The sequence below is a fragment of the Chlamydomonas reinhardtii genome, chromosome 9, assembly GCF_000002595.2.
Source record: "Chlamydomonas reinhardtii strain CC-503 cw92 mt+ chromosome 9, whole genome shotgun sequence".
In the NCBI taxonomy this organism is placed as follows: Eukaryota; Viridiplantae; Chlorophyta; class Chlorophyceae; order Chlamydomonadales; family Chlamydomonadaceae; genus Chlamydomonas; species Chlamydomonas reinhardtii.
In genome coordinates this window covers 4,828,906-4,843,019 of record NC_057012.1, presented here as the reverse complement: position 1 = coordinate 4,843,019, position 14,114 = coordinate 4,828,906, and the positions used below count along the sequence as shown (strand labels likewise).

Genomic DNA, 14,114 nt, shown 5'->3' with positions numbered 1-14,114 from the left:
GCCCCATGCCCCCGCCAGCCCTGCGTTCGCCGAAGATGAAGCGCCCAGTGTATGAGGCTGTGCCTCCGGTACGGTGCCGGTAGTCTACTTGGCGCCAATCCATTCGCGGGGGCTGTCGCTGCCTCCATCGCACGGTGTGTCCTCACGCAGTGCCAGGCACCAGATCCACCTCTGCGCACGTATTCGGTGTCTCTCGTGGCGTCGTCAGCCATCGTTGGGTAACACGCACCGTGGCACGCCCGGGCACGCTCACCCAGTCATCACGGTACGGTGGGCCGTGGCGCGTGCTGCACGGCACTTCTCCTGTGCTCACGGCACACGCAGTACTGCCACCTGTGCGGTTCTGCAGGTGTTGTTCAGTTGTTGGCTGTAGGTGGCATCGCTGTGTGCGTGGCCATAACGTACCGGAGCGGCGCAGCTGTACTGAGAAGGGTCGGGCGGGAGGTTGGGCGGGCGGGCGTTGAGTCGCATACGCTGGGCAAGTACGACCAGCACGGCGTCAGGGGGCCTCAGCAGCATACGGCAGCTCGGTTGTCCCGCTGTAGGGGCTGAACAGACACCGGGTTGGGAGGGATCAGTGCCAGTGCCTAAGGAACCCGGGGGATGTTCGACGCAGCCCAAGCCCAGGAGTTTCCGTGGGGTGGGACCAGACCATCCCAAACGGGGAACCCCTGATCCCATAAGGGCCTATTTCTAATGCTGCCTGCCTGCCTGCTTCCCCAGCAACCCCTGGCTGCCTGGCTCCGTTCCAGGTGGGTGCATTTTATGGGTTACGTGTTGTCGCGGCGAATGGCAGCAGCCTAGTTGCGAGCTGGAACACGTCCGCCCCTGCAAGCGGCAGCAGTCTCCACGACACTCGGACTCCGTTTGGCGTGCCGAATGCGGAGCAGCGTGGAGCGCGCACCGGTGTCTCGTCTCGAAGGTAACAAGTAACCGCATTGCCGCTGACACTAACTTCTTTCGTGATGTTTATTGCTAGCCTGGAGCTCGCGACGGCGTCCTGCATTCGCATTCACTAGCAAACACTTCGCTAACCCCGTCAAGTCCCGGAACATCCCGGAAAAAGCATGAATGGAACGAGAAGAAGGCTCTGTGTGTGCATTTCTGTGGTTTAAATCCACAGCTCAGGTGTCCAAGTGTGTCCGGGTGTGTGGCTCGGCCTCTCCTCTGGAGGACGCGATCGCGCATTGCTGCCGCCTGTGCTCCCGGGGTGCGCACTGCACCGCAGGGCTCTGCATCCGACTCATTGCCCCACGCAGCCACCCCAACAGTTGCTCCGCCCGATGCGCTCTGCATTCGCCAGGTGAGCAACGCCCGCTCACCGCCTGCGAGCAGGAATGTTCCTGTCCCATCGCACCTGTGTTGCTCCCGACTGCCTGGGGAGGAATATTGCAACTCCTATCCGTGCGCCGCCGCATGTCACTCATCTCTGCAAGAAATTCTAGCTTCCCACACCACCACCGCCGGCGCACCGGCACACACCAAAAACAAACACGCACACGCGCGGGACAAACAATCTTTTGGCCATCACGCCTCATACCCAAGCTCCCCGATGATGTCTAAATCTCTGCCTGGTGCGCACAAACACACGCACTTTCACATCGACACGCGCTGCGAGCACACGTTCAGCGCAACAGCCCCATGTTCGTCCTCCTCCCCAGTTGCTCATGTACGCGCCGCGGCAACACACACTTTTCGGCAGCGTGCTTTTGTCATCCCCAATACAAGTCAATGCGATTCGGAGAGCATCGTAGAGAGCGCCATTTGGGTCGGGACTCGGTTGCGAGCGTGCCCGCCCAAAGGCCTGCAGCTATATATCCGACCGACGGTAAATCTCGCCGTACCTCCTTAACCACGGCAAAACAGCTGGTGGCAACCAAACGAACAGCATGCAAACGCCAACGCACATGCACAGTCGCCGACGCCTCCACACACCGGCATGTCAAGCCGCCATCGTAAACCCCTGCCGTCCCAGCCAGTCAAAACCCGGCCGACGCGCACGACGCTCAACGGACGGCGTTTGCTGCTGGCACGGGTTGTGCGGCACAGCGACAACGTTCGAGTTTTACGCCACGGGGGTACGCCAAGGACCCCCGAGGTGCCTGCTTGCCTGTGCGGGCGCTGCTACGCCTCGGCCAACCAATCAGCCACGGCATCTGCTCTTACCAAACCCAAACTCGGCAAGCCGACGCCGCGGCGGCCCCGTGCCAAAGAAAACCGGGCCACGCGAGCAATCACCCTCGCCTGTCCCTGCTCGGGAACCGCCGTTGCGCGGGGCGTGCCGGCACCCGGCGTCAGCCGAGGCGCCTACTGGCGGTTGTAGCCGCCGTAGCCGCCGCGGTTGCCGCCGTACCCGCCGCGGTTGCCGCCGTAGCCGCCGCCGCCGCCACCGCCGTAGTGGCCGCCGCCCTGGTTGTAACCGCTCTGGTTGTAGCCGCCCTGGTTATAACCGCCCTGGTTGTAACCCTGGTTGCCGTAGCCGCCGCCATAGCCGCCCTGGTGTCCGCCCTGGTGGTGCCCGCCCATGTGCCCCTGGCCGGCGGGCGTGCCCTGGCCCTGCATGCCCTGCTGCGGCATCTGCTGGCCACCCATGCCGTAGCCACCAAGGCCGCTGGGGTCCTGCGAGCGAGGCCACACGAGCGAAGGGGAAAGAGACAGGAAAGGAAAGGGTCAGAAGGTCCACAATGGGGTTTGCAGGTTGGTGCCGATGCCGATGATGTGTGGTGTGCTAGAGCGGGATGGAAATGTCTGGCCGCGGCACAAGGCGGAGGCGCACGCCGAGACGGCCCTCGCCCGCCCTGTTTAAGCGGCCATAGTGTGCGCTCGTTTTCCTTTGCCGCCCTTGGTCGGGTGCTGGCGCGGCTTTGTACGCTACCCAGCACCTTTATAAAGGCGCTGCAGGAGGGTGTGCGAAATGCGACAGAATGCCGGTACCCGCTTGCACGGGCGTATGCACGCTAGGGAAGTCGACTGCTCTTGCTTCTTCCGGCGAAACACGGTGATCTCTGCATCGGCCAAACCAGTTGGGTTGCCCATTCCCGACCCATGATTGTGTATACGGTAGCCGGATTTCGGTGACGGGCAGCAGCGGAAAGAAATGTATGGCCGCGGCACAGGGCAGCGCACGTGAGGTGACGTTTGCACGCCCTGTTGAAGCGACCGTTCAATTCATCTACCACACCTAGGTCGGGCGCTCAGGCTACAAGGAAAGCCCGGAGCCCTGATATGGTGTGAAAACTTCAATATAGCTTCCCCCAAGATGCTGCGGGGGGACCTGCAGCGGGCCCTACTTCGTGAAACCACCACGTAGCCGTTTTGATCTTGCCGCCCGCAACCCTTGAGTCTGCCCTTGCCGATGGCGCTGCCACGGTCGCATAGCTCACCCCAAAACATACGCTGCCCAAGGCATACGCTGCCCAGGGCGTCGAGCCCTCCTCGGGGCCCCGGCCCCCTCTCCCCGCCGCTCACCTGCTTGTCCGCCGCCTGCTTGACGCCGCCCGCGGGGACGTTGTAGGCGCCGGCGCCGCCGGCCGCAGCGTTCACGCCCGCGGCGGCGTTGGTCGCGTCCTCATAGCCTGTGAGTACGCGTGCGCAGAGGTACACACAGATTAGTTTTGATGTCGACAACCGAGGTTCCGAGGCCGGGACGGCAATGGCATGTGCAAGGAGGCCCGTTCGACCGGGGCTCAGAGCCGTCCTAGGCCGTTCCATGCAATACTGCTACTACCGTGGTCATTACGCCGGTCCCCCTGCTCACGCCATTGCGCGACCACCCACCATCCAGCACCCAAACCATACCAACCCAGCATCCACCACCCGCACCACCACCACCACCACCCACCAAAGCTGTGCGGTAACTCTGGGAGCTCGCTCCCTTGAGCGGTCCAGGACTCACCGGTCAGGCCGTAGGCCGCGGCGGGGTTGGCGTTGTAGCCGCCCGCCGGCAGGCCGCCGGCGGCCGCGGGGTTGGCGGCGTTGTAGCCGGGGAAGCCGCCAGCGCTGCGGAGCGGGAACGGGAATGGGAGAGGGAGGAACATCAGGAGGAAGTGTTGAGTACGTGTTATCAAGATGGGCGTTGTCGGGTTGTTATCTGCCCACACAGTTGTTTGACCAGCCCGCCCCTTCTGCTCTACGCCATTGTTCCCGGCGCCCGGCGCTGTCCTGTCCAATCTTCCCGTGCCCCTGGAGACCGCCCGCCTCGCCCGCAACCTCTCCTCGCGCACCGTCTGCTGCACTGAGTCCCACCGTGCCCCAACCATCATCACTCATCCCCACCCACGCATACACCCACACCTCGGTACGTTTCCCCTCAGCCCCAACCTCTTTTCCTTTCACCAACATAAAAACACACACAAACAACCGCCGCCCCCTTCCCCCGACCCTGCCACTCACCGCTGCCCCATGTGTGCCTGGCCGCCCTGCTGCAGGTAGGGCTGCTGCGGCGCGGCGGCCGCGGCGGGAGCCTGGTAGGCCTGCTGGTACCCCATCTGCTGCGAGGCAGAGTGGGGAGGAGGGGAGCGGGCAGGAGCAGAGGGACAAATTAGATTGAACTTAGATACAAAACAACTCTCGCCCGCCACCCCCTTTTCCACACGCCCTCGCCCACATCGGACTGCCGTTCTCCCAGCAGCCCGGTTCAAAGCCCCCATCCAAAGCAACCTGGCTCAGCCTTGTGACCAAGCTGTCCTGCGCATCGCCAGCCTTCCCTCCCTCCCTCCTCCGCCGTGCGTTCCAATGCTGCCTACCCCTCCCCTCCCAGCCCCGCTCAACCCCTCATCCGCCCCGAGCCAGCTTCTCCCCTTCTCCCTCCCCTCCCCTCATTCCTCCCTTCCCTTCCCCCTCCCTCACCTGCTGGTAGTACAGGTACGGGTTGTTGTACATGGCGGCGAAGGCGGGGTTGTTGTACGGGTACTGCGCGTACGGCAGGTGGCTGGCGGCACCCGCCGCCGCAGCGTTGAACTGCATGGCGGGCGGGATGGCGCCGGGGTTGGCGCCGTACTGCGGCATGCCGGCGGCGGCGGCACCGGCGGCAGCCGGCGCCTGCTGCTGCGGCGCGGCGCCGGCGGCAGTGGTGCTGGCGGCGGCGGCGGAGGCGGCGGCGTTGAGGTCGGCCTGGCCGTACATGCCCGTGGCGGGGTTGTACTTGGCGCCGGCCTGTAATTGGGAAGGGTGGAAGAGGAGGGAGAAGAGAAGAGGGGGTGAGCCAGAAATGCGGGCGACAAGACGGGACGTAGTATGGGGGACGAACTGACTGGACCAGCGCGCAGAAATGCGCAGTCCTGCACCCATCCCAGTGCTCCGTGTCCCAAGCCCACGAACTCCCTTGGAACCGCGGCGCCTGCCCTGCTCGCGCCCCTTCGGCCGGCGACCACCTCACCACCGTCCCCCAACCAGCGCCCGACAACCCCCCTCCCGCCCTCCGCACCCAATCCTGCTCCAGTGACGAGCACCACTTCCTTTAACCTGCTTCTCGTATACCTCCCCCAAATTCTCTTTCTCCGGCCCCTCCGTCCCTCAACTTCGCACACACACATCGCACCTGGTTGTAGCTAGCGCCAGCGGGCTGCTGCTGCTGCTGCGGCGCCTGCTGCTGCTGCTGCGGGTTGTAGTACTGCTGGTACTGCTGGTACTGCTGCTGCTGTGCCGCCGCCGCCGCCGCGGGCATCTGCTGCCCCTGCGGCACGGCGCCCTGCTGCGGCACCGCCCCCTGCTGAGGCACCGGCGCCTGCGGCACGCCGCCCTGCTGCGGCTGCTGGTAGCCGCCGGCAGCCGCCTGGCCCGCCGGCGCCTGGCCGTAGGCCGCCTGCGTCGCCTGCTTCAGCGCCTCCTGGTTGTAGGCGCCGTAGTCCTGGCCGCCAAACACGCGGCTAGAGTCAGGCACCTGGCCCGCGCCGAAGCCGGCGCCGCCAAAGGCGCCGCCGAAGGCGGCGGCCGCCGCCTGCGAGGGGAAGCTGCCGTAGGTGGAGCCGGCACCGGCCTGGTCGGCACCGCCGGCGGCGGCGCCGGGCGCGCCGGCGGCCTTGTCCGCCACCGCCTGCATGGCGTACTGCGCGTACGCCTGCTGGTACTGGTTCAAGGAGGCGTTCGGCTGCTGCTGCTGCTGCGCCGGGTCCACGGCGCTGGGCTGCTGCTGCGGCGCGGCGGGCGCGGGCGCGGGCGCCGCGGGCTGCTGCTGCTGCGGCTGCACGGGCGCGGCCTTGGAGGGGTCGGAGGCGGGCTGGCCGTTGTAGGTGGCGGAGAAGTTGGTGCCGAAGTCGGCCAGGCCGCCGCCCACGCTGAAGGCGCCGAAGCTGAGCTGCAGGCTGTCCACCTCCGCCTGGCCGGGCGCGGCGGGCGCCGGCGCCTGCGGCGCCGGGGCCTTGGGCGCCTCCGCCGCCGGCGCGGCGACGTAGGCGGGGTAGGCCTGGCTGGAGGCGCTGGGCGGCGCCACCTGGTTGTCCGCGGCAGAGAGAGTCACCACCTTGTCAGCGGCAGGAGCGGCCGCGGCCGCCGGCGCCTGCGGCACCGCGGCAGGCTGTGCCTGCGGAGCAGCTGCCGCTGCCGCGGCGGGCGCGGCCGGCGCGGCCGCGCCGGCCGGCGCCTTGCCCGCACCCAGCATGCCCATCAGGTTCTTCCCGGCGTCCGCGCCCCAGGTGCTGGCGGCCGCGGGCGCGGCCGAGGCAGCCGCGTAGCTGGTGGAGGTGGCATCTACCGAGGAGGAGGCGGCGGGCTCGGAGGGGGCAGAGGAGGAGGCAGCAGCCGCGGGCGCGGGGGCGGGCTTCGGTGGCTCCGGAGCGGGGGCGGGGGCGGGGGCCGGCGCGGGCGGCTTCGCCTGCGACGCCTTGAGCTTCTCCGCCATCGTCATGCCCGCACCCGGCCGGATGGGAGCCGGAACGTTTGCCGAGCTCGCAGCCGCGCCCGAGCTCGCGTTGTTGTTGTCGCTGGTCGTCGCGGTCGCGGTGCCCCATGCGCCGGATGTCGACGCGGTCGCGGGCGTCGCAGCGCCCCACGCGGTAGAAGTAGTGGAAGCCTCGGCAGGCTTCTCACCGGCCCAGGTAGAACCGCCCGCAGCGCCCCACGCATTTGCGTCGGCATCCGTCGCGCCCTGCGCGCCCCAGCTGCTTCCCGCGTGAGCAGCCGCGCCGTTGGAATCAGTAGCAGCAGTTGAGCTTTGCTGCGGGCGCGGGCCCGCAGAAGGCGCGCGCCCAGAAGGAGCTCCGGTAGATCCACGCCCAGTCGCGTAGCCGCTCCCACGGCCGCCACGCCCGCCCTCGCCCCTGCCGCGGCCCCTGCCAGCGCCACCATTCGCGAAGCGATCATAGCCACGGCCACCAGTGCGAGAGTCGGTGCGGCGCTCGGACTCGTTGGCGGCCTTGCGCTCCTTCTTCTTGTTCGCGGGCTCGAATGGGCTCTCAAGGAGCTGCTCGGTCGCCAGGTTCACGTCCCCGCCGCAAGCCTGCAGCATGGACTTGACATCCTCCTCGCTGGCGCCGGTGGCCTCCTTCATCGCCTCGATCACCTTCTTCGGGAACTGTTTGTCGCTCATGGCTGCTGGTCAGATCGTTCGGGCCGGGCAGGGCGGTTCTGGGCTATCAAAAAGTTCAGACGTTTGCTTACGGATCCCTAAAACATAATGTACTTGCACTAAACGAGACACGCGATATGACCGGGTTCGGTGCTCGCTGACCCCTAGGGGCGAGCCAAGCTGGCGCGGCCCATCCCAGGCTCCAGGGTGGAAGAAATTTGCCGGGAAAGTCTTGCAGGGCCTCCTTGACAGGGTCTTCTCTTTATTCCTTTTGCAAAGAGCAGATACCATGGTTGCTAGCGGTAGCGCGGAAGGCGCTGCGTCGCGGCAGTCTAGGCCCTTCGCTCGCCAGGTCAGCTCTCACTGACCGCAACACGAACTTATATGTATAATCGATACTTCACTCCCATACTGGAAAGGGTCCTGGGGCACCAAGCTGCTTGGGGCCATTTGGCGCGCATTTGGCTCACGGCGAGCGGCACGCCGAGCGCTGGAGGATGACGTCCCTACGTATATTTTACAGTTGTTGAACGAGGAAACGATGAAGTGGGCTGGTTTATGGGTGTGCGCGTGCACAGGAAGTCGCAGGGTCGGCGGCATGTGGGGATCTGACACGCCAAGGAACGGCGCTCCTCGCCCCTTCCCTGGTCCTAACCCCACCGCAAGGCTCCCTGCGGCTCCTGATAAGCTCCAGACTCGAGCCTGGTATGCCCTGCTGAAGCAGTCGCATCTCCCACCACAAAGGGGGGGGCCGGGTGGGGGAGGGGACGGTGCACTAGGCCAAGAATCGGCGCGGCGACCCCCCGTGCCACCGCCGCACCGCACCCGAACTTCCCTCCCATGATTCCCATCTCCTTGGCACCCAGGTCCCTGGCCCCCTTCCGCCAAGCGCCTATCCGGCTCTCCCTTCCGGCTCCAAACACAGCCGACCGGTCACAGCGACGTGTGTCATTTGCGTGCGTGTTGGCTACAGACCCACCTGTGGTGACACGGACCAGCAGGGATTGCGCGTCCTGGATGTCCAGCTCAGTGGGCTCATGCCAGCCATGCCATATCTGCCATGTAGGCAGCCATATCGGCACATCGTTTTCCGTATCATCGGGCGGAGCGAGAAGCGACCTCGTGGCTGTCTTGTGCTGTTGTGCGCGCCACCGAGCCCGGGCTGGCCCCTCAGCGAGTCAGTACCGTATCCCACCCCCGAGCCTACACGAGCCGTGGCCTAGTCAGTCATGCCGCACCGCCACACCGCACACGGTCGCACAATGGCACACCACACATGGACCCCTGTGACTTCATGTGACCGTGCCACAGCCACGGCCGGAGCAGTACATCGCCCAGCTGCTCCTGAGCTCCTCTGGGTCCTTCTCTCAAAGCTGCTCAGCCAGTCGGCCTCGCTTGTGTGTGCGCGCACCGAGCTCATACCCAGTGTTGTCAACGTGCCCGTGCCGTGGTCCCGCTTGCTGCCCCTCCTGCCCCTGCCTCTGAATGATACCGTACGTCGTACACCAGCTCGCCGAAGGAATGCAAAGCTGCCTCAGCACGCTCGGGTCACACGTCCAGGCCGCCAGGCCGCACTGCCACAACCAGACCCTGCTACGACGCACGTACCCACAAGCCCGCAGCACTACCAAAACAACAACCACCGCGACCCAGACACCTCCAACCGCATCTGCACGGCAGCAATCCGTTCAACTCGAAAGCTCGCCTAGTCGCCCTGCCTGCTGCTGCCGCCCCACAACCCATGCCACAACCTCACGGCGGCCCCAGCAGCAGCGGCGCAGCCGCTGCCGTCGGCTCCGCAGCCGCCACCGCCGTCCCCGCCCCCGCCTCCGCGCCGCCTTGCCCGCCCTGCGCCCCCGCGCCCTGGTCGGCTGCCCCCGCGCCGCCGTCGCCGCCCCTGTGCCCTCCCGCCGCCCCCGCCCCCGCCGCCGGCGGCGGGTTGACTCTTATCGTCATCTCCTCTGCGCCCGCGCTCGCCTCAAACGCCGCCACACTCACGTGGTCCACGGCGTCGGGCTGCAGCGGCGGCGCCGCCGGCGCCGCCAGCGCCGCCGCCAGCCGCCGCACCGCCGCCAGCTCCTCGGCCTGCGCTTCCCTCGCCTCCTCCGGCAGCGCCAGATGGGCGGCCTCCAGGGCGGCAAGGCGGGGCCGCAGGCCGGGCGCGTCGCGCACCGCGGCCCAGGTGCGAGGGTGGGCGGCCAGCTGCAGCAGCACGCCCAGCGCCGCCTGCGTGGTGGTGGTGGTGGTGCGGGTGGGTGATGGTGGGTGGGTGGGTTTAGGAGGTGTGGGCAGCAGGGGTCGGGGTTGGGGTTGTTGATGGTGGGTGGTGGTGGTGGTGGTGGTGGTGGGAGGGAGCCAGCGGGGGACAAGGTGGGTCCAGGCGTTGCGAGCTTACGACCCGTGATGACCCGTGGCGACCCGTGCCGGTCAGAGAACGAACTCGTCACCCGCTAGCAAGCCCCCCCCCCCCCACACAACCCCACAACCCCACAACCCCACAACCACTCCAGCACTCAAGCCCTTAAGCCCACACACGCACCTGGCGGAAGTCGCTGTCCTCCTGGCCGCCCGCCTCCTCCCCCTCCTCCGCCCCCGACCCAGCCGCCAAGGCCGCCGCCAGCGCCGGTAGCACGCCGCCGGCCTGCCCCTGCCCCTGCCCCTCTCCACCCGCGCCGCCGCCAGCGACGGCCTCGCAGTCGGCCTGTCGCTGACCCAGCATGTAGGTCAGGGTGGTCATGGCCTGAGGGATACGAGCGGGAGAAAGAAAGAGGCAGGGTTTAGAGGTCGGTTTGTTGCTTGCGTGATAGAAATGCCCCCCCCCCGCGAGGGGAATAATTGCAACCCCAGTGTCGGCGGGCTGCTGGCTTAGCCCACGCCTCCCGCTGCAATCCTCCAGTCCACATCCCCATGCCCCGGGCCCTCTCCTCTCCTCCTCTAGAACCTGCTCCCCCTCCCCCTCCCCCTCCCCTGGCCCTTGGCCCCAAACCTTGCCCCCCTTCCCCTCCCGCTGCCCTCCCGCTGCCCTCCGCTCCCCCTCTTCTCTCCCCCCCCCCCCACCTTGCGCGCCACTCGCCGGTCCTCCGCCGCCACCGCCTCCGCCACCACCGCCAGCCCGCCCGCCGCCCGCAGCGCCGCAAGCCCGGGCGCAAAGTGCCGGATCTGCAGCGGGGCAAAGGGGGGGCAGAGGTTCCGCGGGAAATTTCTCGTTAGGAGAAGGCGCAGTGTCGAGACGGCGGGGGGCCGCCGAGATGACGGAGGGCAAAACAACGAAAGAAACAGCCCAAACTAAACCAAATCAAGCCAAACTACAGGAGCGCAGGCCGAGGCCGAGGCAGAGGCAGAGGGGGCGCGGCAGAGAGCGGTGGAGCTTACAGCGCCATGGGAAGGTCCAAGCATGCACAGCTCGATTGTGGCGGGGCCAAGGCACACGATAGTTGACAACCCCACCCCGCCCCACCCCACCCCTTGACACATACACACACTCCCTTCGTTTTGTTGTTTCCTTTCAACACACACACACACACACACACACACACACTGCGCGCGCGTGTATGGCGGAATTGTTCCGTTTTCTCTTTGTTTAACACACACACACACACACACACGCACTCTCACACACACACGCACGCACGCAGTACGGCACCCACCAGGCCGCTGAGGGCCAGCAGCGCCTTGGTCCGGCAGCTGGGCGGCTGCGGCGGCGCCGCCAGAGCCAGCAGCTTTGGCAGCACGCCGCCCTCCAGGAACCACTGCAAAACAAGGGGGGGGGGGCAGACCGCGGGGTTGCAGAGATGGTTGGGAAAGCGGTACAGGATGCACTGAAGACTGGGGCCCCCTCCCCATCTTTTGCGTTGGGTTCGGTTCAGTTTGGGCTGGTACCGTACCTACAATCCTCCCCGCGGCCCCCTCACCTCCTGCACGGGCGGGTTGTTGGCGACGCAGGTGGCCACCACCTCCGCAGCCCGCCACCGCAGCCCGGGCGCCGGCGACTCCAGCAGCTCCAACAGCACCGGCACGCCGCCTATCTTGTGCAGGTCTGCAGGCGGACGGGTGGGAGACAGAGTACGTGTCAGTGTGTGTGTGTGTGTGTGTGTGTGTGTGTGTGTGTGTGTGTGTGTGTGTGTGTGTGTATATATGTGACCTGGGTCACCCGGGCCCCATCCCGGCCCCCACGCCGCCCCAGGTGCCTTCCACGAGTCCCCACGAACCCCCACGCTGCCGCCCTGCCGCCCTGCCGCCCTGCCGCACCCGGTTGCGCAGGAGCCCCATCCCGCCCAAGGCCGGGGCCACCCCGCCACCCCACCACCGCCACCCCCTCCCTCCCTCCCCCGCCCCCATCGGGACCCACCCCGGGCGTAGTCGATGGAGCCCACAATGTCCATCAGCTCCTCCAGCAGCTGCTCCTTCTCCTCCACATCACCACCACCAGCAGCAGCGGCCCGCTCCACCGCCGCGGACTGGTCTTGGTCCTTGCCTGGCGGAGGAGGGGGGGGGGGGTTACATTCATGATGGATTGATGGGTCAAGAGGTGAAGTGGGGGGAATGTGAGAGGGGAACAGCGGCTGTGTGTACAACACGGTGCTGTCGCCGTGTCGGTGTTGGTGAGCTCATGGGGTGCATCCTGTGCGCTGTAGAACCAAACACACACGCCGCCACGCCCCCCCCAATTGCATTGGGTTCGGTATAGTTTGGGCGGGTATCTACAGCCCCCACACACGCCTCCCTTCACATACACACACGTGTCCTCGCCTCCCTCCCTTGCCCGACCCCTCCGCCTCCCACGGGCGGCCCGCCGACCCCAGCCTGCACCCCCCCTGCCCCCGCGCCCACCTGCCCCCGCGCCCACCTGCCCCCGCGCCCACCTGCACCCGCCGCGGCCGCTGCCGGCGTGTCGCTGGCGAGCATGGACTTGATGTCGCGCATGCGCGCCCCGAAGTCCACCATGTAACCCTTGAGCGCCTCATCCAGCCTGTCACGTGTTCGACACGGGCCGCGACATTTAGTGGCTTGTGCGTGTGCGTGTGCGTATGCGCGCGCGCGTGTGTGTGTGTGTGTGTGTGTGTGTGTGTGTGTGTGTGTGTGTGTGTGTGCGTGTGTGTGTGTGTGAGGGTGTGTGTGTGTGTATGTGTGTGTTTGACGCATTGCATTGCAACCGTCAAAGCCGTTTTGCGTGTACGGCCGCCGGCAGGTATCCTCGCGTTGCCGAAGCGGGTGCGGCCGGCGGCCTCACGCCGCCGAAGCGGGTGCGTGTGTGTATGTGTGAGTGGCTAGGGCCGGATGGCCCTGTCCTTCTCGCCACTGTTGGCACTCTTTCCAATGTCCATACACACAACCCAACCCATCCCAGTCGTTTCCACGCCCGCTTGCCACAGCCACCGCCCCTCCCTGCCGGCGCCGGCAGCCTTGCTTCAGGGCGCGTGGCGTGCCGGGTGTCCGGCCTGTGGTAACTCCGTGCCGCCAGCCAGCGCCGCGCTGCGGTGTCGCCACGCCCCCCCCCCCCCACCAGCTGACGACAGAGCGTCCTGCGCTGCGCCGCCGCGGCTCTTCATGGCCCATGGTGCGGCCCTTCGGCGCTGCAGCTGTGCCCACCACGAGCCAAGGCGCAGCCAGCCGCCAGCTGGCACTCTGGACAGAGCAGCGGGAATGTACTCACCACTTCATTTTCTCTGGGTCCACATCCTCGGGTCGGAAGCGGCTCCTGCCGGTCCCGTCAGCGTACTTGAGACTCCAATCCCACAGACCTGTGTTGATAATGAAGGATCCAGGTACTGGTGAGGGTTTGGTGATGGCGGCGCCCCCCAGTCTGTCGGGGAAGCAGCGCGCAGGCCCGGGGTTCTAAAGCAAGTAGAAGTTGGACGCAGGGGCTACGTTGCACGCCGATGCTCCTTGATTTTGCGCGCCCGAAGCTGCCCGCCATATCCCAATATTACAATGACACCAATGCAACACAAGCGCAGTGTACCTTTCCATTGTGGCAGGCTCATTTCACGACGCTGCTCCGCGCGAGCTCCTCCAAAGCCTAGACGTGGTTGTGAACTGAAATAACGTGTGTGACAAAGACTACACAGCAAGTAGCTCCTGTGTTCAGTGGGTGGTGCGTCGATCGGGTGGGCGTAAGGGTTTTCCTTGCAAAACTAGGCGGCTGCGTCCATTCAAATCTATAAGCTGAGTGTAAAGAAAGCTTGGTACTAACAAATGGGATGGGGCCACTCGAGCTTGCCGACTGCATGTGTTCGCCTCATCCGGCGTCGGCTCGAGAGGGTTCTTGAACCTTCCGCCTGGGCCCCGGCACCAGTTGGAGCCCGCATTTGTGCCCCCTTTTAGTGACTTTTTGGCTTGGAGACACAGAGCTCTCGGGGCGGCTAACGCGCAAGCTGACAGTCCTGGCATGATGTGCGTGGCACGGGTGCAAGGTGGGAGTGCGATGGGACAGTGGTAAGGCAGGTTGGTAAAGTCCCGTAGGGTGCAGCTGATTCCCAGAACCCAATAGATGGCACACAATTGGCAACGGCAGGGCAGGAGTGCGCGGCACGGGTGCAAGGTGGGAAGGTGGGAACTTCGGGCATTGGCAATTTTGGGGTGGTTGTGTGATGGGACAGGGTTCAGGCAG

General features: G+C 66.2%; 2 protein-coding genes across 2 annotated transcripts; both read right to left on the bottom strand.

Annotated features, from left to right (window-relative positions):
• Positions 1-753: 753 nt before the first annotated feature.
• Positions 754-7,859, bottom strand: CHLRE_09g397549v5 (uncharacterized protein). Its single transcript, XM_043065851.1, has 6 exons — positions 5,540-7,859; positions 4,849-5,154; positions 4,393-4,490; positions 3,896-3,999; positions 3,469-3,575; positions 754-2,619 (listed from the first exon to the last, which is right to left on the bottom strand). The coding sequence occupies exons 1-6, from the start codon at positions 7,523-7,525 to the stop codon at positions 2,308-2,310; spliced, it is 2,913 nt and encodes a 970-aa protein (XP_042921307.1). The 5' UTR covers positions 7,526-7,859; the 3' UTR covers positions 754-2,307.
• A 150-nt stretch (positions 7,860-8,009) lies between these two features.
• Positions 8,010-13,829, bottom strand: CHLRE_09g397512v5 (uncharacterized protein). Its single transcript, XM_043065850.1, has 9 exons — positions 13,467-13,829; positions 13,158-13,245; positions 12,367-12,473; positions 11,853-11,978; positions 11,416-11,540; positions 11,152-11,253; positions 10,562-10,663; positions 10,044-10,244; positions 8,010-9,730 (listed from the first exon to the last, which is right to left on the bottom strand). Exons 1-9 carry the CDS (start codon positions 13,486-13,488, stop codon positions 9,257-9,259), a joined length of 1,347 nt encoding a protein of 448 aa, XP_042921306.1. The 5' UTR covers positions 13,489-13,829; the 3' UTR covers positions 8,010-9,256.
• Between the last annotated feature and the right edge of the window lie 285 nt (positions 13,830-14,114).